General features: G+C 40.9%; 1 protein-coding gene across 3 annotated transcripts in view; it reads right to left on the bottom strand.

Annotated features, from left to right (window-relative positions):
• The window catches only part of LOC126996095 (inactive dipeptidyl peptidase 10-like), an 85,196-nt gene that overhangs the window by 14,638 nt on the left and 47,929 nt on the right, over positions 1-22,629 (bottom strand). For all 3 annotated transcript variants that reach the window (XM_050856216.1, XM_050856217.1, XM_050856218.1), the window contains exons 4-9: positions 15,024-15,118; positions 13,796-13,870; positions 7,966-8,018; positions 6,656-6,870; positions 4,318-4,469; positions 3,355-3,449 (exon numbers count right to left, since the gene is read on the bottom strand). In XM_050856216.1, the coding sequence (XP_050712173.1) occupies positions 3,355-3,449; positions 4,318-4,469; positions 6,656-6,870; positions 7,966-8,018; positions 13,796-13,870; positions 15,024-15,118 (685 nt within the window). The remainder of the gene's footprint in view (positions 1-3,354; positions 3,450-4,317; positions 4,470-6,655; positions 6,871-7,965; positions 8,019-13,795; positions 13,871-15,023; positions 15,119-22,629) is intronic.

Below are 22,629 nucleotides of genomic sequence, written 5' to 3'. Positions count from 1 at the left end.
CTTGAGCTGTTTTCTTTATTCTGTTTTTGTTTATATTTTTTTTACTGTTTCTCTGTCCAATCATTCCGGTCTTCTATCATCTTAGTGTTCTTTTTTTCTTAATTTCCTTCTTTTCCTCTAATTCTGCGTAAGTCCACGTTATTTTATTTTTTGTCTCATTTCTATTTGTTCATTTGTTTATATTTTTTACTGTTTCTCTGTTCAAACATTCCGCTATTTCATCATCTTATTATTATTTATCTTAATTTTCTTCCTTTTCTCTAATTCTGTCAATCTACGTTATTTTTTTTTGTTTTGTTTTATTTGTCGTTGTCCTTGAGCTGTTTCCTTTATTCTGTCCATATGTTTCTATTTTTTTCACTGTTTCTGCTTCTTCATTCTGTCCCATGTCTTTTCCATATTCTTTTACAACTTTCACCTGTCCGTTCTTCACATTCTTCCTTCCTACCTGAGATTATTTTATACCTGACCCTTCTGTTCTTTCCTTGATTATTTTTCCTTTCTTGCTCTCCCTCCGCCTCTCAATCTCTCTTAATGTGAAGGAACGTGTCATGCTCCCATTTACCTGACGGTCCATAACATTAAGAACCGAGACGACGTTTTAGTAAATTATGTGAATCGACAAAACGTAGCAGTAATTGTATCTTCGTTAAGGGGAGTGTCAGGGGATCGGCAGAGGGTGAAAAGGAGAAGTGTTAAAAATGCGTTGGAGAAAAGAAGGTAAGAAGAGACAGAGGAAAACGTGAGGAGAGAAAGAGCTTAGGAAAAGAGAAAAATAATAAAGAAAGGGAGAAAACAAATAACGAGGTAAAGGAAAACGTGGGGAGAGAAAAGATTTAGGAAAAGAGAGAAAAGATAAGAAAAGAAAGAAAGAAAGAAAGAAAGAAAGAATGGGGGAAAGGAAAACGTGGGCAGAGGAAAGGTTAAGGAAAAGAGAGAAATAAGAAAGAAAGAAAGAAAGAATGAGGGAAAGGAAAACATGGGTAGAGGAAAAGTTAAGGAAAAGAGAGAAATAATAAGGAAAGGAAAAAGAAGTCTGAAAAAAGAGATGAAATACAGGGTAAGAAGATAAGTTCAGAACAAAAGGGTAAAACAGAAACTGAATACAGAAAAGGTTTAAAAATGAGATAAACAAAGGAAATAGAGAAACAGAGATAGTTAAAAATAGAAGAGAGGAGAAAAGACCACCATTCCAAGTAAAAGAGGTAATATACACAGTTTCCGCTGGTGTTATAACATGCATTGGTCAGTTAGTTAGTCGGAATGGCTGTCCGGCGCCTGTTGCAATACTGTGGCGTTCATGGTATTGGGTGGAAGCGGAGGCGGGAGACAGGTGGAAGTGGATGAGTGGAAGAGCATTACTTGGGCCGGCTGTGTAATGCTATTTGTGGAAGGTCGACTGGGATGGCGGACATGAGGTGAAGGAGGAAGAGGAGGTGAAGAAGGAGGACGAGAAGGAGGAGAACAGGGATGAGGACGAGGACGAGGACGAGGACGAGAAGGAGGAGGAGGAGGGCGAGGACGAGGATAAAGAGGAGGAGGAGGAGGAGGACGAGGAGGAGATAGAGATAAATAAGGACGGAGACGGTGAATGCAAAGAAAGAGGAGAGGAAAGAAAGTGTAGGAGGATGACAAAAAATATATGAAGAAAAGGAAATGGAGGATGAGGACGATAACGAGGACAAAGACGAGGTAAAGTTGAGGAGGAGGAGGAGCAGGAGGAGGAGGAGGAGGAGGAGGGGGAGGAGGAGGAGGAGGAGGAGGAGGAGGAGGAGGAGGGGGTGGAATGCCCCATACACTGGTGGCAGCGGTGGGATAGCGGACGGACCGATTACTGGGGTACGCCGGGCAGTATTATGGCAAAGTCTCGAGAGCTTCCCTTTATTACCTTCTTTCCATGACTTTCTCTCGCTGCTGCCGTCACGTCCTCCCTTTTATCGTTCTTTTTATTGTCTCACTCTCTCCCCTCCCCTTTTTTTTCTCTCTGTCCAATTATCTCAGTCATTTGTTATTCTGTGTATTTTCTCTCACGTTTATTTGTCCTTTCGATCTTGTTTGTTTTACTTTTTAATGTTTTGTTTTTCTTTTCCTGTTCCCTCCTTCGTTTCCCTCTGTCTCTTTCCCTCCCTGTCACTAGCATTTAACTGGGCCTCTTTCTCTTCCATTTCTCTTCTTCCATTCCATTCTCTCGCCATTTTCTCTCTTCTCACAATCATTATTTTTTTCTCTCCGTCCATCCATCTTCTCCATCTCTCTTTCCCTCCCTTTACTCCCTCCCTACAAACACTTCTCGCCTTCAATCCCTTTCTCCCTTTTTATCTCCTTTTCCTTTTTAATTATCCCCTGTCTTTCTCTTTTACCCATTCCTTCTTCGCCTCCTTTCATTTTCAGTGTCCTCCTCTTCTCCCTCCCCTATTATTTTTTTCACCTTCTCCATTCCCTTCTGAGTATCACCTCTTCTCTTGTACTCCTCTCCCACTAACTTTCCTCTCCTTCCATCACTTCTTTCATCCCTCTCTTTCTCCCTAACTTTTCGCTAACCTCTCTCTCTCCCTCAAAGCTTTCGTTATCCTGTCCTTTTCTCCCTTCCCACAACCCTTTCCTTTACTACTTCTGCTTCCTCTTCTTTATCCTCTTCGTCCTACTTATTTAACCTAACCGAACCTAACCCACTTTTTTTTCTCTCTCATGACTCAGGGTTCTTTTCTTATCCCTTTGTTGCCACTAACGACACGAACAACTCTTTTTATCTCACTACTCCTTTATCCTCTTCGTTATCTTCGCTCTTCCCATTAACTTAACCGAACGCAATTCTCTCTCTTTCTCCCTTTCAAAGTCCTCAGGGTCCTCTTTTTATCCCTTTGTTGCCATTAACGACACGAACAACTCTTTCATCTCACTACTCCTTTATCCTCTTCGTTATCTTCGCTCTTCCCATTAACGTAACCGAACGCAATCCTCTCTCTCTCTCTCTCAAAGTGCTCAGGGTCATCTTTTTATCCCTTTGTTGCCACTAAGGAAGCGAACAATTATCTTTCCACTCTTTGCTTTCTCTACTTCATCCTCTTCGCCCTTCCTATTAACTTAACCGAACTCAGTCCTTTCTCTTTCTCTCTCTCAAAGTTCTCAGGATTCTCTCTTTATCCCTTTGTATCCACTATCTCTAACAACTCTTTTATTATCTATCCATTCTTTGCTTTCTCTACTTCATCCTCTTCGTTCTTCCCATTAACTTAACTGAACTCAATCCTCTCTCTCTCTCTCTCTCTCTCTCTCCCGAAGCTCTCAGGGTTCTCTCTTTATCCCTTGGCAAGCCACTAACGACACAAACAAGGACTCAGAGGGGGAACAAACCACAGGCCCACTGACTGGCTTTGCACTCTTTTATCTTTCCATTCTTGTGCTTTCTCCACCACCCACAGCGCCACCGACGGGTTGGGCGTGTCCACCTGCGCAGGAGTGAAAGAGAGAGACAGGCGTTAATCAAAGGGCAAAAGGAGAAAGGAAAAGAAAGGAGAGTAAGGGAAAAGAAAGTGAGGAATAATGAGTACGAGAGTTGTTAATCGAAGGGGAAGGAGAAGAAAGGGAGAGAAGAAAGAAAAAAGAAAGAAAATAAAAGGAAAAGAAAGTGAAGAAATAATGGGTACGAGAGAGGGAAGTAACAATCAGAAGGGAAAGAAAGGTGTTAAACAAAGGGGAGAGGAAGGAAGGGAGAGAAGAAAGGAAAAGAAAGAAAAGAAAGGGAAAAGAAGGTGAAAAAATAATGGGTATGAGAGAAGAGTAGGTAGTTCAAAAGGAAAGGAAAATTGAAGAAAAAGGAAAAGAAAGAAATGGAAAAGAAGATTTGGAAATATATGTTTTCTATCTATTTATGTATCCCTATATCCATCTGTCTATCCACCTAGCTCTATCCATCTACCTATCTACTTCTCTGTCTATTTATTTATCTATGTATGTATCTCTATATCCATCTATCTATCTACCTATATCTATCCATCTACCTACTTACTTGTCTGTCTATTTATCTATCTATGTATCTATCTATCTACCTGTCTCTATCTACCTACCTATCTACTTATCTGTCAATCTATCTATCTATCTATCTATCTATCTATCTATCTATGCATCTACCTATATCTATCTATCTATCTATCTCTATCTACCTTATCTTTATGTGTCTAAATGTCTCTTTATCTATCTATATCTCCATCTATATCTATTTATCTATCTAGCAATCTCTCTCTCTCTCTCTCTCTCTCTCTCTCTCTCTCTCTCTATCTATCTATCTATATCTATATACCTATCTATCTATCTCACCTTGGGGTACATCACAGTCTGGATGGTCGGGTAGATGTCCGTATAGAGTGGGATTTTCATCTCTAGGACGTTGGTGTCGTTGAATGTGGCGTAGCACAGCCTTGTCCCCTCCCCGCTGGCCCAGACGGCGGAGACCGAGTGGAGGATGTACTCTGGAGGGAGGGAGAGAGGAGGTAATGGAGGAAGAGTAGGGAGGAGCTAGGGAGGAAGAATTAGGAGGAGTGAGGTAATGGAATGAGAAGGGAGGTAGTGAAAGAAGGAAGAGAGGGATTAAGAGAGGAGAGGAGGTAATGGAGGAAGAATAGGGAGGAGTTAGGTTAGGTTAGGGAGGAAGAACAGAGAGGAGTGAGGTAAGGGAATGAGAAGGGAGGTAGTGAAAGAAGAAAGGGAGGGAGTAAAGGAAAGAGAGTAGGAGAGGAGGTAATGGAGAAAGAATGAGAAGGAGTGAGGCGAGGGAATGATGAGGGAGGTAACGGGTGGAGAGGGAAGGAAAGGAAGGAGGGAGGGAAATAATTATGGAAGAAAAATGGGAAAGGTAAAGAATGATGAGGGGAAAGGAGAAAGGAGAAAGAAGGGAGGAGGAGGAGGAGGAAGGAATAAAGAGAAGGAAGGAAGGAAGAAATTATGAAGAAAGAAATGGAAGAAATATCGTTTTGGAAAGGAGAGAATTATAAAGAGGAGAAAAAATGGAGGAGGAAGACAAAATAGACAACGATGGAAGGAAAAAAGAAAGAGGGAATGGAGGGAAGAGATGATGTAAGGAAGAACTGAGAGAATGAAAGTAAAGAAGGGAAGAAAGGGAAGGAAGGGAGGCAAGGAGAACAGTGAAGAAATTATATGGGGGAATAAAGGAGGAAGAAAAGAAGAAGAAGAGAGAGAAGAAAAAAGAATTGAGAGTGAAAAAAAGGAAGTAGAAGAGGGATAAAAGAAACGGAGAGGAGGAAGAATAAAGAAGGAGGAAAAGGAAGAAGAGAAGAAGAAGAGAGGAAGCAAGAGAGAGAAGGTAATGGAGGAAGAACCGCAGAGAAAAATGGAAGGAGAAAGAAAAAAATAATGCAAAAAATCTAGGAGGTAATGAACTGAGGAAGAGAGAGAGGGAAGGAGAGAAGGAGAGACGGAGGTAATGAAGGGAGGAGATAAGACAAATGAGGAAGGAGAGAGAGAAAGTGGAGGAGAGAAGAAATCGAGTGGTGGATAAGAGAAAGAAATGAGTGTTTGAAGGAAAGTGGAAGAGGAGGAAGTAGTGGAGGAGGAGATGGAGGAAGTGGAAGAAAGAGTGACTTGAGGAAGGAGTAAATCTTTGAGTCTTCCCTTTTTCTTTGTTAAATTCTTTATGTCAATCAGTCTACCTATCTGTCAATTTGTTTATCTATGTATCTTTAGTCTTTTCTATTTTTCTTCCTTGCTTCTTTCTTTCTTTCTGCTCTTCTTCCTTTCTTCCTTCCATTCTTTTTCATTTCTTCCTTCCTTTTCCTTTCCTTCTTCCATCCACTTTTATTTTCTACTTTTCTTTCTTTCTTTCTTTCTTTCTTTCCTCCTTTATTCCTTCCTTTCTTTCTTTCTTTCTTTCTTTCTTTCTACCCTTCTTCCTTCCTTTCTTTCTTTCTTTCTACATTTCTTCCTTTCTCCCTTCCTTTCTTTCTTTCAACCCTTCTTCCTTTCTTCCTTTCTTTCTTTCTTTCTTTTTTTCTTCTTTTCTTCCTTCCTTTCTTTCCCCATCTTCCCTCACGCCCACACTTTGGACACACTCACACCCAAATTCATACACCCTAAATCACCCATATCTACATCGTACACAGCCACACCCTCACCTACACACACACACACACACACACACACACACACACACACACGCACACACACACACACACACCTTCCCTCACATCACCTTCACTCTCTAAGTCTCCAAGCTCAATGCGACGGAGATGAACACCGAGGCCACGCGAAGCTATAGCGTATGCCTCCACCTTTACCTCTACTCCTTCACTTTCACCTTCTACCCTCACCTCCTCACCCCAATTAACACCCTCCCCTTCACCCTTCACCCTTTTTCTCACCCTCATTACCATTGCCATCTTTATTGCCTCTCCCACACTTGATCACCCTTCCTCTTCCCATACAAATTAACTCTTACGTACACAACCTTCACCTACACACACACACACACACACACACACACACACACACACAGACACACACACACACACACACACACACACACACACACACACACACACACACAGAGAACCTTCACTCTACACACATACATACACTCACATACACCCCCTCCCTCTCTCTCCCCCGCCGCCTCCTGCCCCCCTCCCCGTCCCATGCTCACCTCGGTACAAGTAGTCCGTGATCCCGTTGAAGACCAGGTGTGTGTGCCCCGTGGTGGTGAGGCGCGTGACCACGGGGGAAGCGTGCGACTCCTTGAAGTACACGTCGTTTTGGTGCACCAGGACGAGCGCCGCCGCCTCCCCGGGGACCCACTGGGCGTGCTGCAGCGCCGGGTGGCCCTCCTGGGACGGGAAGGGCGTCACCGAGACCATGCGCCTGTGGGATGACGGGTGTGTTAGGTGGGATCGGTCACTGCAACGGTGCCATATTGTCGTACTCTACCTCCTGTGTTTGCCGATCTGCCTCCTATGTTTGCCGATTTCCGACTCAAAAACTGCCTCCTTGACCCCAATAACTGTCTTCATATATAGTTATAGTTAAAGTGGTTAATTATTGGTGTTTTTTGGCAGAATCTATGGCTCAGAAACCGGTAAATAAAAGGCTCTGAGTACGATAATCTGGCATGGGTGGATCGGTGGCGTGTGGTGTGTTAATTCTTTCTATCAATCAATCTATCTGTCTGTTTATTTATCTATCTATCTTCTTTCTTTATTTCCACTTTTCTTCTTTTCTTCTTCTTTCTACATTTTTTCCTTTCTTTCTACTTTTCTTCTTGAGTTGTGGGAGAGGAGCAGCACGATGAAAGGTTAAGGAACGAATGCAAATTAACAGATTCAATAATTTTGTTTGTTTTGTGAGGAATTTTTGTACAGTGGGGACGTTAGTAATTTCCAGGAGGTTCACGAGACCTGGGAGAAATTTTGGGATATTTTTCATATATATTTGTTATACACATTTAGCTGTATAATCACACTCTGTACTGCCTAGGGGTTGGGATGGCATACTCCTCCCTTCTCCTTTGTTGTTTATTTGCAACAGTAAACTATCAATCAATCACATTATTCACAAGAGCGTGGGTTAGTGCTGAAAAGTTTATGAGAAATTGCAAAAGCCTCGTCTTTATTAACTAACTTTCTAGAGTCTACTTAAGTTTTTATATATGTATTTTTCATATCTGGGAGGGAGTTTTATCTATATATGTAAGGCGGGCGTGGAGGAAAGGCCCCATTCCTAGAGGAGCGTGGTAATTTCAAGGTTAAGAAAGAAAAGAAAGGAACGAGAAAGTGAAGAAATAATGGGTACGAGAAAAGAAGTGTTAATCAAAAGGGAAAGGAGAAAGCGAAGAAAGAATAGGAACGAGAGAGAGAGAGAGAGAGAGAGAGAGAGAGAGAGAGAATCAATAATGAGAATTGAAACGAAGAGGTAGAAAAATAAAGGTCAAAACTAATATATCACCGCGTTTCTACTTACTCAGAGTCCATTTCAAGCACTGTATACTTGGCAAGGTGTCGGAAATGACGATTCTGTGTGAGGAAAAGAGGACAGTATCAATCTTTACGAGAAGGGTAGGGTCACTGGGGAAGAGGAATTGCGTTAAGGGAAACAGTAAAACACGAGATAAAAACATAATTGAATACATAACATAAAACAGGGCACACTGGAGGAGACTCATACGTAACAGCGACCCCGTGAGCATGTGATGATAATACTGGAAGGGAATGAAAGTGCTACAGGGGTGATGAAGTCAGGCCTCAGATGGTGTGGTCATGTGGTGAGGAGAGAAATAACTCAATGGTAGGAAGAATATGTCACGGTAAACCCCCACCACTCCTTATCCATTGCTCCCCCTTCCCTGAAAAGACTCTTAGATCGGTATTGTAAGACTTTCGCTTCTCACATCAGCTATTTCTAAAGGCCAAAGAGGGGGTCAGTCGGGTTCTAATGCGTGTTTCTTCGGGTTCATTGTACAGAAGAAGGGTCAAACTACCACCAGGGTCATCAAACTACTCCTGGAAATGCCCACAACTCCTACGAAAGCCTTGTCAAATATGTGTGTTTGGGCGGAGAAATGTCTTATAATATGCCCCTTATTGCCTTTTCTTTGGACCAAGCTACACATTCCCTCCATCAGTTATTTTCGGCTGACATGTGAATAGTATTGCCGAGCCTACTTGTGTCTCGTCCATCCTTCCTTCCCCTCCACATCCTCACATAACTGCCTTCACCCTCCTCATAAACCACCTCTTGGCCTTATATGACGGGGCAGCTGCGTATTTTTATCACCTAGTTTAGCGGAAATGTCTCCCTATCGTAGACTTTTAGCTATTATTTTTTTTTTCCGTTGATGTAGATATATTCCGCAGTCACCCCTTCATTTCCCCTTTTTTTGTTTTCATTTCCCTTACAAGCCGTCTATTTGCTTTGTATTACGAGGATAACTATGCACTTTATCACCTAGTTTACTATACACGACTCAAAATATCGTGTACTTTCAGATATTAAAGTTTTTTTCGTAAATATAGAATGTAGATATATTTCGTGGTCATCCATCCATCATTTCTCCCCTTATACTGCTTTCATTTCCCATACAACCCGCCTCTTTGCCTTATATTACGGGGATAACTAATAAAATAACCATTGTTCAGTGATAGTTAATGTAGCACGTTGGAAAGTATGCGTATATACCATAAAACCAATCAAGTTACCCTTACAAATTGTCGTTTTCTCAGAGTAGATGTTAGGTGGCCTTACTTGCAACTGCTTGGAAAATTTACTTAACAGCTTCATCTGTATTAAGTCTCCTTGCTTGCTACTAACATGAACATTCTCTCTCTCTCTCTCTCTCTCTCTCTCTCTCTCTCTCTCTCTCTCTCATCGATATTTCGTTTACTTACTTTTAAAGGTCGTATATTTCGCCTCCCTTTCCCCTTCACCACTCCCCGAACGCCTACCTGCCTTCACTTCCCTTATAAACCGTATACTTCCCTTATATCTTAGAATCATGTGCTATATCATGTAGTATAAAGTAAGGGTCTCAGTATCATGTGTCGTCCGTAAATTCAACGTCACTGCATCGAATAACTTCCGCCGTCGGTTTGAGGATCGTATGCGAGGCTAGTGATTAAAAGGCGTAATACATTTTCTATTTAAAACTAGCTGATATCTCTCTCTTTTCTTAAATCCCCTCTCTTTACTGTTTTATCCTTGCGACTTCATTAATCTATCTCGTTCTCGTCTCTGAAACATCCACGTGGGAGTCGGCTAAAACCGTATCACATAACGGTTAATCATTGATATTTTGTCTGTTCCGTTAATAGAAACATAACTTTACCTATTCAAATTGAAGTGTTTTTCCTGCTTAAATACTCAGATCATGATAATTTAGGCTCAAAGGCGAGTAATCATCAGAACGCAACCTTAAACTTTCTCCATTGCGTGACCTTGATATAAAAAGCCGCCCACGTGACATCACCGAGGGCTGTCCGGAAAGGAAGGAAACTCGGCCGCTTGTTTATCGCCGTTTACCTCATTTTACGTGTTCTACTTTGCGTTGTGAGGGCCACGCGGTGTGTTTCCGTGATGTGTAGGGCACGAACAAGGACTCGGAGGGGGCGGTACGGCGGAAGACGAGGAAATAGACGAGGTAAGTGCGTTTTGAGATTCTCCTTTCCCTTTTGATCGACACCTCTCGTACCCATTATTTCTTCACCTTCATTTCCCGTTTTTTCTTTTCTTTTTTCCCTTCTTTCCCTTTCTTCGCTTTCCCTTTCACTCCTCTGTTAATGGTGGACTTTTTCATGACTTCTGTTAATTGTAAATGTTGTTATTCTTATCATTATTGTTATTATAGACTGATATTACAAGTGGATTTTCTTCATTATTATTATTATTATTATTATTATTATTATTATTATTATCATTATCATTATCATTATCATTATTATTTTTCATTACTGTTGTTAGTTGTAATTATTGTTTTTCTCATCATTATTGTTGTGCTTCATTATTATTATTGACTGTTACAAGTGGATTTTTCTTCATTGTTAATAATTATCATTATTATTAGCTTTATTATATTGTTTATTGTTACGTCTGGTGAAGTTATGTTGGTTGATCTCTTAACGATTACTCTATTTATTTATTCTTTTTTTTTTAAAGTTTTACGTAGGCTGTGGCTCTCTCTCTCTCTCTCTCTCTCTCTCTCTCTCTCTCTCTCTCTCTCTCTCTCTCTCTCTCTCTCTCTCTCTCTCTCTCTCTCTCTCTCGATTACTGTGTGTATATATTTATTCATTTTTTTAAAGTCTTACGTAGGCTGTGGCTCTCTCTCTCTCTCTCTCTCTCTCTCTCTCTCTCTCGTTATTTCTTCTGATTACATGTTAATTAGGGATAAGATGTTGATAAAGCAATGATAATGAGTATAGTAATAACAGTAATAACAGTAATAATTTAGAGCAGAGTCCAACACACACAAACAAACCTTAATCTAGTAAATGTGAAAATAACAAGATTTGAAACAATTTGCTGCGCGGAATAGTTTAATAACAGGCGCCAACAATCTAATAACGGCTTAATTATACCCAGACTCAGTTGGATTACAGGTGAATAATTATATAATGTGATAGAAAAAAAATTATAACTGTGGCAGGAATGTTGGGAGGTTTTGCCGCAAACTTTTTTTTTTATAATTTTTAACCTAATTTTGGGAGGCCTCGTGTGCGTGTGTTTGTGTGTGTGTGTGTGTGTGTGTGTGTGTGTGTGTGTGTGTGTGTGTGTGTGTGTGTGTGTGTGTGTCAAAACCAGGATATGAGAAAAAAGGTCCTGTTAATGAAGGATAAAGTAACACCAGGAAGAAAATAAATGAAGGAAAAATTGGAAATTACAACTGAAAAAAAAGATACAGGAAATGAGAGAGAGAGAGAGAGAGAGAGAGAGAGAGAGAGAGAGAGAGAGAGAGAGAGAGAGAGAGAGAATCACGTACAGCTGCCACTCGTTTTATGCACACATGACCTAATTTTTTGTTTACACACACACACACACACACACACACACACATACACACACACACACACACACAATTTACTAGACCTAAGAAATTCATGTAAAGCAGAAAAAAATGGAAAATTATCATATATATTGCATGCACCTAACTACCATTTCTTGGAGAGAGAGAGAGAGAGAGAGAGAGAGAGAGAGAGAGAGAGAGAGAGAGAGAGAGAGAGAAAGGTAGCCCATGTCAGAAAATAAAACTTGAAATAGACATCCATTCAGTTGTTGAAAATGATTATTATTTTTTTTAAAGAGGTAAAAACGGAAAGATGGAGTAGGGGGAGGAGAAGGAAAAAAAAAGAACAAATAGGAAGGAGTTGGTGGGGGAGGAGGAGGAGGGGTAGGAGGAGGAGGAGGAGGAGGAGAAAGAATAACAATAGGAGGAGTAGGTGGAGGAAGAGAACAAACAACATGAAAGGAAAGATTTAAAAAAGGGAGAAAGGGAAAAGGGAGGAAAATATACAAGGTTTAAGTTCAATATTGAAGTAATAAAGTCACGAGACAGAGGGATAAAGAGAGGGGAGGAGGAGGAAGAGGAGGAGGGGATAAACCTAGGAAACAAGAGGTATTATGAAAGTCTGCCTGTCACTCCGTTGTTGGGAGAGAGCCAGGGTTCGATAATTTGGTGGTGGTGTTGGAGGTGGAATTGGTGACTGAATTATTGCAATGGTGGTGGTGGTGGTGATGGTGGTGATGAGGAATAGGTGATTAACTTATTGGAATGGCGATGGGGTGGTGAAAATCGATTTGTTGTTGTATTAAATTTTACTGTTCTCGTTTTCATATTTCTTAATTTCTCTATTTCATCCTTTCCTGGGGTGGTGGTGATGGTGATGGTGATGGTGGTGATGATTGTGGTGGTGGTGGTGAAAATCGATTCGTTATTATATTAAATTTTACTGTTCTCGTTTTCATATTTCTTAATTTCTCTATGTCATCCTTTCCTGGGGTGGTGGTGATGGTGATGGTGGTGCTGATTGTAGTGGTGGTGATGAAAATCGATTAGTAATTAAACTTTACTGTCCTCGTTTTCCAATATCTTCATTTCTCTCTCTTTTATTCTTGCATGGGGTGATGGTGGTGATGGTGATGGTGGTGGTGATGGTGATGGTGGTGGTGAAAATTGATTAGTAATTAAACTTTACTGTCCCCGTTTTCCAATATCTTCATTTCTCTCTCTTTTATTCTTGCATGGGGTGATGGTGGTGATGGTGATGGTGGTGCTGATTGTGGTGGTGGTTGTGGTGAAAATCGATTAGTAATTAAATTTTACTGTCCCCGTTTTCCATTATCTTCATTTCTCTCCCTTTTATTCTTGCATGGGGTGATGGTGGTGATGATGATGGTAGAGAATAGTGATAGACTGATCGGAATGTTGGTTGTGGTTGTGAGTAACGATTATTAATTAGATTTCACTTCTCTCGGTTTCCTATTTTTTCATTTCTTTTTTTATTTATTCCTACATTGGTGGTAGTGGTGATAATGAATGGGTTATCGACTGATTGGATTGGTGATGGTGGTGGTGGTGATGATAACGAAGAAAAAAACGATTACTTATATATTTAACTTCCCTTTTTTTCCCAATTCCTCATTTACCTGTGTTTTATCCTTATATACGGCATTAGTTATCTATCTATATTTCTTTAAGGTGATGAAAGAAGGGGTGATGGAGTTATTGGATTGGTGATAGTTATGGTGATGGTGGGGATGGTGGTGGTGGTGATGGTGGTGGTGGTGATGGTGGTGGTGGTGATGGTGGTAAAAGGCATCTAAATATCTAACGCATTTTGCTTTCGTTTTGCTCCATTTTCTCTTCATTTTTATTGCATGTGACATCACTTATTCATCTTCTTTATTGGGCTGGTAAAAGAAGGGATGATAACGTTACTGAAATGGTGATAATAATTTAGTGGTGGTGATGGTGGTTGAAGGTGATGATGGATACGATACATCTTTTTCTAATCAACCTTTTGCTTACAGTTATATCCCTTATTTGTGCTTCATCCTTACCTGTGACCTCAATTTATTAACCATCAATCTCTTCCCTGTAACATCTGTATTACTCAAACAGCTTCCATATATCAACAATGGCTCTACCAGTTCAATCAACACCACTCATTTATATACATTCGTTTGTCCCTTTAAACCATTTTCTGTGTGGCTTTAAAAAATTCAGATGTTTTATGGGTGACTTGTTTAGTTTTACTCCTCTATTTCGTAATTTATATTCATCCCTAGTGTTCTATGTCCTTACCTGCAGAATGTCATGCTTGAGAAGGATGTATTTCTTGTCAGGAGACACATCGAATTCCTCCACGTTTAGGCGACGCTGAAACACAGACTATTGCCATTACTACACACACACACACACACACACACACACACACACACACACACAGGTTTATGCTCGCTCGTGAAATGTCGTATGTGCCTCTTGGGGTGTGAAATTGATTTTACGCCTGGCCTGTATTATTATTATTATTATTATTATTATTATTATTATTATTATTATTATTATTATTATTATTATTATTATTATGTTTATTGTTGTTGTTGTTGTTGTTGTTGTTGTTGTCCTTTGTATTGTTGCTATATCATTATTGCTCTTGATTTCTCTTCTCAATGTTAGTTTTCTTCTTGTTCTGCCTGTTATTGTTCTCCTTGTTCTGGTTCATGTTTTTCCTCTTTCTTTTCTTCTAAGTGGAGCAGCTACCTTTAAATTTGACCTCATGACCTTGCTCGGAGAAATTCACTGAAGGTTATGACTTTAACTTGTGCAACATTGAGATGGGTCAATGTATGTGTGTGTGTGTGTGTGTGTGTGTGTGTGTGTGTGTGTGTGTGTGTGTGTGTGTGCGTGTGTGTGTGTTTTGTCTGGCTGCCTAACAAGCTGGCCGGCTGCCTGGGTAACCGGCTTTTCTCTCTCTCTCTCTCTCTCTCTCTCTCTCTCTCTCTCTCTCTCTCTCTCTCTCTCTCTCTCTCTCTCTCTCTCTCACACACACACACGCACACACACACACCTCCCCACACAAGACATCAGCTATATAACAACACACACAAAAAAAACATACCGGTAATACATTGTGCCCCCCTCATCACACACACGGACACTCATAATATCACCTCCTCAATACACATCCACCCCACAAACCCAACACACCAGAACACACCGATAAAGAGAGGGGGAGGGCTTATCGGTAGCAAGACATGACAAAATCCATCCAACACAACCTCCTCCTCCCCCTCAACACACATCCACACCGCCCACACGTCACAACACACTAGGTATACACACAGGTTCATGGAAGGAGGGGTGGAGGGTTGAACAGGTAGTAACACATGACACAACTTCCTTCCCCCCCATTTACACACATCCACACCAATCCATATCCACCCCACAACACAACACATCAGGTAAGACACAGATGGGGGTGGGTGGGGGGGGTGGGGGGGGGGCTTTAACAGGTAACAGGTGTACTCACGAAGGTAAAGTTTGAGACGAGGGGAGTGACGATGAGGGTGAGCACGTTCAGGAGACTCACGCCGCCGCTCTCGTCCCCAAACACGATCTCGGCTCCTGGAACACACAAACAAACACGTTATCATCAACACCATTATACACCATTAATAACACTGCTTTCCTTACTTTGACAAATTAGCAAGTTCCTCCGTCCAATTAATATAGCCGTAGCATCATTAGCACCACTATTGACACTAGATCTAAGTTAACTTTGCTCTTTAGTGTAGGAATGCCATCATAAACACTACTACCAACACTATTTTAAACTTAACTTCATCCATTACACATTATATGGACTGATATGACAACCAGCACCACTACAAACACGACATTCACATAACTTCACCTGTTGCCCCTTCCTTACCTTCTCTTATTATCATTCGTTGTTACTTTGTCTCATTTCTTCCCCTTACGTTATCTTTATTGCTCTCTGGACTCATTTTTAGCTCATGTTGCCCGACCTTCTCTTTTTCTCATATTCTTTTACTTTTTTCTCCATGTCTTTCCCTCGTGTCATTTTTTCATAGTCAACCAATATCACCACTACCACCAACACCACTGCTGTCACTATATTCACGGTAACCTCATATATAAGACTCTCCCTTCCTCCCATTATGCGCACCAACAACCACTAACTCCACTACCAACACTGTTATCCACGCTAACTTCGTATGTAAGGCACTTCCCATTCTCCATTAAGTGTACCGATGCTAACACTGTATTCACGTTTAACATCGTAAATATCCCACTTCCTCTTCCCCCCCGAGTAAAAGTCTGAATCATCAACAAGTTCAAAAGTAACCGTTCACCCCTCGTCCTTTGTCCGTCTCCCTCCACCGTATAACATCGTGACGCACACACCCACACATTACTGCTCACAAGGGTACACAAGGTCATGAGGAGACTGAGGGCGTTGAGTCGGCTTTTAACAGTGTCACTATCTCTCTTTTTAATTTTCTTTTCACTTTTTGTCTTATTAATCTACTGTTCCTTTTTATTTTTTTTCATCCATCAGAGTAACCGGTTTCCTTACTTAGTGTTTCTGTAATTTCCCTCCCCCTCCTCCTCCTCCTCCTCTAATGTTCTTCTCCCTACGTTCATCGCACTCTCCTATTTCTCATCACGATCCTCCACTCCTCTCATATTTTTTTACAGCAAGGGAGACAGCTGAAGGGCAACAAAACAAAAAAAGAAACAAAGAGACCCCGGTAGGCGCTGCTCCATATATAACTTTCCAATCCCCTGTTAAAACAATCAATCGTATTCCCATCAACAAATCAACGTATCATCATATCTGATTATTTTTTTTTTCATTTGTCTAATTCTGAGGCACGTATTAAAGACAATTTGTTAGGGGTGTCTTTAATTTAACCAGATGTGATTCAGTTTGTTTTGACGTGTGGGTTGTAACACGTGACATTTCAACACGTCAGTCACTTCAATACGTCAGTCACTTTAACATGTCAATATCGATATTTTTTTACTCTCACTGTCTGTCTCACATATGTTATCACTCTCAATTCCCATCGTTTATGTGTTATTTATTGGTGTCGCCTACACATGTCAGAATCATAAACATACACCACCCACATATTTATTTTTACCTCTACACACACACACACACACACACACACACACACACACACACACACACACACACACACACACACTTCATTACATACACTTTTTTATCACCATACTAACCATATATCATCATCATCATAAAACACACACACACACACACACACACACACACACACACACACACACACACACACACACACACACACACAAACCGTTAACTTCTTTAGGTACACAAATCGCCTCTACACCTACACAACTCTCTCTCTCTCTCTCTCTCTCTCTCTCTCTCTCTCTCTCTCTCTCTCTCTCTCTCTCTCTCTCACACACACACACACACACACACACACACACACACACACACACACACACACACACACACACGCATGCACACAGCGAATTATAAGGTGCAAATTGTTGAATATTGATTAGAAGAATGAGTTTTGTACCGTGACTCGCGTTGATTGAGAGAGAGAGAGAGAGAGAGAGAGAGTCATTGTTTGTCAGATTTGTTTTTTATGTTTACTTATTGATTTACGAAAGTCATTATTGGTGAGAGAGAGAGAGAGAGCAAACAAACACGAACAAAAACACTCACACAAACTCCATTTCAACGATAACAATACTCTCTCTCTCTCTCTCTCTCTCTCTCTCTCTCTCTCTCTCTCTCTCTCTCTCTCTCTCCGTGCATGCCTAATCATGATTGGTCAAAACTATTCTTGGCCAAGCAGTGTTCTTGCCTCTGATTGGCGGGCGGACACAAAGCAAATAAGCACTTACCGTTTTCTTTCACCTGCCTCGTGATTCTGGTGGTAAGGGGCACTACTTTATTTTTAACTTCCCCCTTGAGAGAAAAAAAAAAAAAAAAAAGGAAAACGTTACACCGCTATTTCTGGGACCGACACACTCAAGGTTTTTACTCCGGGTCACCTTCGTCTGTTCTGATAGTGTGCCATTTTCCTTTCTTTTTTTCTTCAATGTTTTCCCTCTTTCTGTTCGCTTGTATTTCTCTTTGTCTGTATATTTTTCTTTCTCTGTGTGTGCCTGTCGTTTTATCTGTCTGTCTGTTTGTCTGTTTTTATTTTTCTATTTGCGTTTGTCTTTATTTCTCTTTATTTGTCTATATTTTCTTTCTCTGTGTCTGCCTGTCTGTTTTTATCTGCCTGTCTGTTTGTCTTTTTATTTTCCTATTTGCGTTTGTCTATTTCTCTTTGTTTGTTTATTTTTTTCTTTGCCTGTCTTTTTTCTGTTTGTCTGTCTTTCTGTTTGTCTGAGTCTGTATCTGTTTGTGTCTGTCTGTCTGTCTCTGTTCTGTTCCGTATATAGACTGACGCTATAATTTTTTTTCCCTCTATTTATATCTCTTTTTCCTCCCCCTGTTTTCCCTTATCTCCCTCCCTGTCTCCCTCTCACTTTCCTTTTTTAGTTCGCTCCCTCCCTTCTTCCCTTCCCCCTTTTTAACGCTTATTCACTGTTTTACTCTCCCCTCTCTTCTCCCTTTCATATCTTCCGTGTCTCCTTTTCTTCATTCTGTTCCTTCCTTCCTTCGTTTCCTCTGTCTCCCCTTCCTGTGTTTCTTTACCTAATATTTTTTTTCTCTCTCGTCCTTCGCCTTGTTTTCGTTTCCACACTTCTTCTTTTTTTCACTTTCTTCACTTTTTTCCTTTTTTTCTTCTTCTCCTTTTCTTCCTTCTGTTCCTTCCTTCCTTCGTTTCCTCTGTCTCCCCTTCCTCTGTTTCTTTACCTAATATTTTTTTCTCTTGTCCCTTCGTGTTCTTTTCGTTCTTATACTTGCTCTTTTTCTTCTACATTTTCTTTCCTCGATTCCAGCACTTACTGCTTCCCTCCTTCCCTCCCTCTCTCTCCTTCCCTCTCTCCCTCTTTCGTTCTAACACTCACACGAACACTTGGATTATATGATTTGATAACAAGATATTGAAGGAAGGCGAATTCGTGCGTGAGGGAGGGAAGGAAGGAGGAAGGGAAGGAGGAGAAGGAAGTAGGAAGAGGAGCTGGAGAAAGGGAGGGAGGAAGGGAAGAAGGAGAAGGAAGGAGGGAAAGGAGGTGGAGAAACTGAGGGACGAAGGGAAGAAGAAAGAAGGAGAAAGAGGAGGTAGAGAGAGTGAGGGAGGAAGAGAAGAAGAAAGAAGGAGGGAGAGGAGCTGGAGAAAGGGAGGGAGGAAGGGGGCAGGAAAGAGTGGAGGGAGGGAGAGGAGGTGGAGAAAGGGAGAGAGGGAAGGAGGGAGGAAAGAGAGGGAAGGAAGGAAGGGCATAGAAAGGTCAGGTTAAAAGAAAGGGGATGAAAATGAAAAGGAAAGAGAGAATGAAAGAGAATTAAAGATAAAGAGGAAGGAGAGAAAGAACGAGAAAGTCAAAGTAGAAGAAGAAAGGAAATGCAAATGAAAAGGAAAGAGAAAATTAAAGAGAATTAGAGATAAAGAGGAAGAAGAAAAAGAATAAGTGAATAGAAGATCAGAGAGAGAGAGAGAGAGAGAGAGAGAGAGAGAGAATGAGAGCACCGTGGTTTGCAAGTTAATTCCACCCTAAAATATAATCCAGGTGTATTTTCCTCCACGCGTTCACCTGGGCAAGTTCACCTCACCTGCCCCACCCGTGCACCGCCGCCCAATTAACCTGCCGGTGCGAAGCATTACTTGCCTGGCGAAATTCAACAGGTATACTTACTGGACGGTACTCACGCACACACGCACATACATAAATACTTACATACATACATACACATATTTGCATCAGTTTTTTTCATGTTTCTTGATGTACAAAGAGTCAGAATGCATAATGATACGTACATACATACATACATACATACATACATACATACATACATATATACATACATATATACATATATTCATACATACATACACGCATGCTTTTCCATAACTTATTCACACTTGATGTATAGATGGTTATAATACATACATGATACATACATATTCAAGCATACATTCATTCATTCATACATATTTACATACATACATACATACATACATACATAGTTACTTAGAGGAGTGGTTGGTGGGTTCTGTTATAAAAAAAAACTTCTTTTATAAGTAAATGTTAAAAAGAAAAGAGAGAAAGTGTAGCAGACCCAGAAAAAAAAATATCATGATTAAATTCTTAACACACACACACACACACACACACACACACACACACACACACGCACACGCACACGTACACTCACGCACGCACATCAGAGCCTAAGTTAATCCCTTTTAAGTGAGATTACGAATTTTAATCTTTACATTAATCAGATCTTGCGAAAATAAAATCATCCGCGAACCAGCGAGACGGATATTGACAGGGAGGCGGAGAAGAATGAAGAAGAGAAGGAGGAGGAGGAGGATGAAGAAAAGAAGGAGGAGGAAGAGGAGGAGGAGGAGGAGGAGGAGGAGGAGGAGGAGGAGGAGGACGAAGAGGAGGAGGGTTAAGGTCCTCGGAGTCCTGATTTAGGTCATGTTTCTGCGACTGTATATTGAAAAATGTTCCTTCTTCTTCTTCTTCTTCTTTCTCCTCCTCCTCCTCCTCCTCCTCCTCCTCCTCCTTGTTATTCCTTTATGCGTTTCCATTGTCGCCTTGTATTCAGGTTTCGTTTTTTTTTTTTTGTGTGTGTGTGTGCTGCTTTCTCTTCCTCCTTTTATTTTTTGGGTTTCTTTATTTTCTTTTTTTTTCTTACTTCTCGTTTTGATTATTTGTTCTTTGTATTTCTTTCCCTTTTTAGTTTGATTTTCAGTTTTCTTTTTTCCCGCTTCGCCATGTTGTAGTTTAATTATTCAGACTATTTATTTTTTCATTTTCATATTTACATTTTTTTTAGAGGAAAGTTTGTTATAAGTTTTAAGTGATGGGATAATTTTTCTCTTTAATCATCTTGTGAACTTTAAGTGGATCGGGTTCACACACACACACACACACACACACACACACACACACACACACACACACACACACATGCACACGCACACACACATAACGAGGCTCAGTAATTGTGTGCCGTTCACGTGTCTCTTAACTACCCGTGTAAATAAGAGTTAATGATCCATACAGGTTATTAAAGCAGGTGTCAAGGTCTTCCCCCCCCCCCCCCCCCTGACTCCCTCTTCCACCACTTTCCTTTTTTTTTCTTTTACCTTTCTTTCCCTCTCTATTCCTTCCTCTTTCTGTTTTTTTTTTACCTTTCCCATTTTCTTCTCATCCAGTTAATTTTTCCACTTTTTCCTTGCTATTTTTCCTCATTAATTTTTCTCTTCTCTTTCTCTATTTACTTATTTTCTCCTTTCCTTTGATTTTATTTGTCCTCCTCCCCCTACCTACTTTATTTCTACCGTTTCCTTACCTCCTTTTTCTCCCTTCGCCTTTTACTCCCTCTTTCTACCTCCTATTTCTCATATTTCCCCCTTTTTCTCCCTCCTCCTCTCCTAATCTTTCCCTTCTCCCCACACTCTTTCTGTCGCCCTTTCCCATTTCCACTCCTCCCCGTACCTGCTTTTCCTCATCCTCTTTTTCTTCCTCTTCGCTCCTCTTGCTTATTACTGCCACACCTTCCTCCTCCTCGCTTCCTTTTTCTGTGTTTCCGTGACCTATTTCCTATTTCCCGTGTTCCCTGTGTGTATGACCTATTTCCTGTTTCCCGTGTTCCCTGTGTGTATGACCTATTTCCTGTTTCCCGTGTTCCCTGTGTGTATGACCTATTTCCTATTTCCCGTGTTTCCCGTGTTTGTAACCTATTTCCTATTTCCCATGTTCCCTCTGTGTGTGACCTATCTCCTATTTCCCGTATTTCCTGTGTGTGACGTATTTCCTGTTTCCCGTGTTTCCTGTGACCTACTTCCTATTTCCATTCCTCCTCGTTCCTGTTTTTCCTCAGCCTTATTTTACTTCCTCTTCGCTCCTCTTGCCTTTTACCGCCATCTCTTCCTCTTCCTCACTTCCTTTTCCTGTGTTCCAGTGGCCTAATTTTTGCTTGTTTTTTCTTCATTAGTTTCCCCTTCATTATTTTCGCCTCCGTTGGGTACATCACATCACACCTGCCCTCCTTTTTCTCCCCCGTCATTTTTCTTTATCTTCTTTTCTTTATTTTCTTTATTTTATTTATTTATTTTATTTATTTTATTTATCTTATCTCTCCCTTCCCTTCTAGCTGTCACTAAATTCTCAGCCCCTCATCTTTCCCCTTTTCTTATCCCACCTCTGACTCATCAAATTTTCGCCTCCCACACTTTCTTATATATTATCTGTAACCTAGTTTTTTTTTATATGCTGCCTCCATTCTCTCTCTCTCTCTCTCTCTCTCTCTCTCTCTCTCTCTCTCTCTCTCTCTCTCTCTCTCTCTCTCTCTCTCTCTCTCTCTCTCTCTCTCTCTCTCTCTCTCTCTCTCTCTCTCTCTCTCTCTCTCTCGCTTTTAATTTATTGGGAAAAATATTTACACGTTTTGTATATGTATCATTTGTCTTATCTCCCCTGTGTGTGTGTGTGTGTGTGTGTGTGTGTGTGTGTGTGTGTGTGTGTGTGTTCATGTATGTATATCCGCGTCTGTCTCCATTTCTCTGACACTGTTTTGCTTGATTAATTATGTCCTCCTTCTCCCTCCAACATTGACATTACCTCACCACACACACACACACACACACACACACACACACACACACACACACACACACACACACACACACACACACACACACACACACACACACACACACACACACACACACACACACACACACACACACACACACACACACACACACACACACACACACACACACACACACACACACGTTTCCATCTGCCATAATTATGTTCTTGTTAATTTAGAAATGACACAAACCATTTTTTTTTTCTCTAACATGAATACGCTCGTAATTTCGCACGCACACGCCCCCCCCCCCACCCCCACACACACACGCGTCACCCTTCTATTCATCTCATGTATCAGGCAGCGAAAGAGGAGGAGAAAAGAAAAC

Source organism: Eriocheir sinensis, chromosome 9, assembly GCF_024679095.1.
Source record: "Eriocheir sinensis breed Jianghai 21 chromosome 9, ASM2467909v1, whole genome shotgun sequence".
NCBI classification, from domain to species: Eukaryota; Metazoa; Arthropoda; class Malacostraca; order Decapoda; family Varunidae; genus Eriocheir; species Eriocheir sinensis.
Note: the sequence above shows the minus strand (reverse complement) of the source record. Positions and strands in the feature narration are given on the sequence as shown.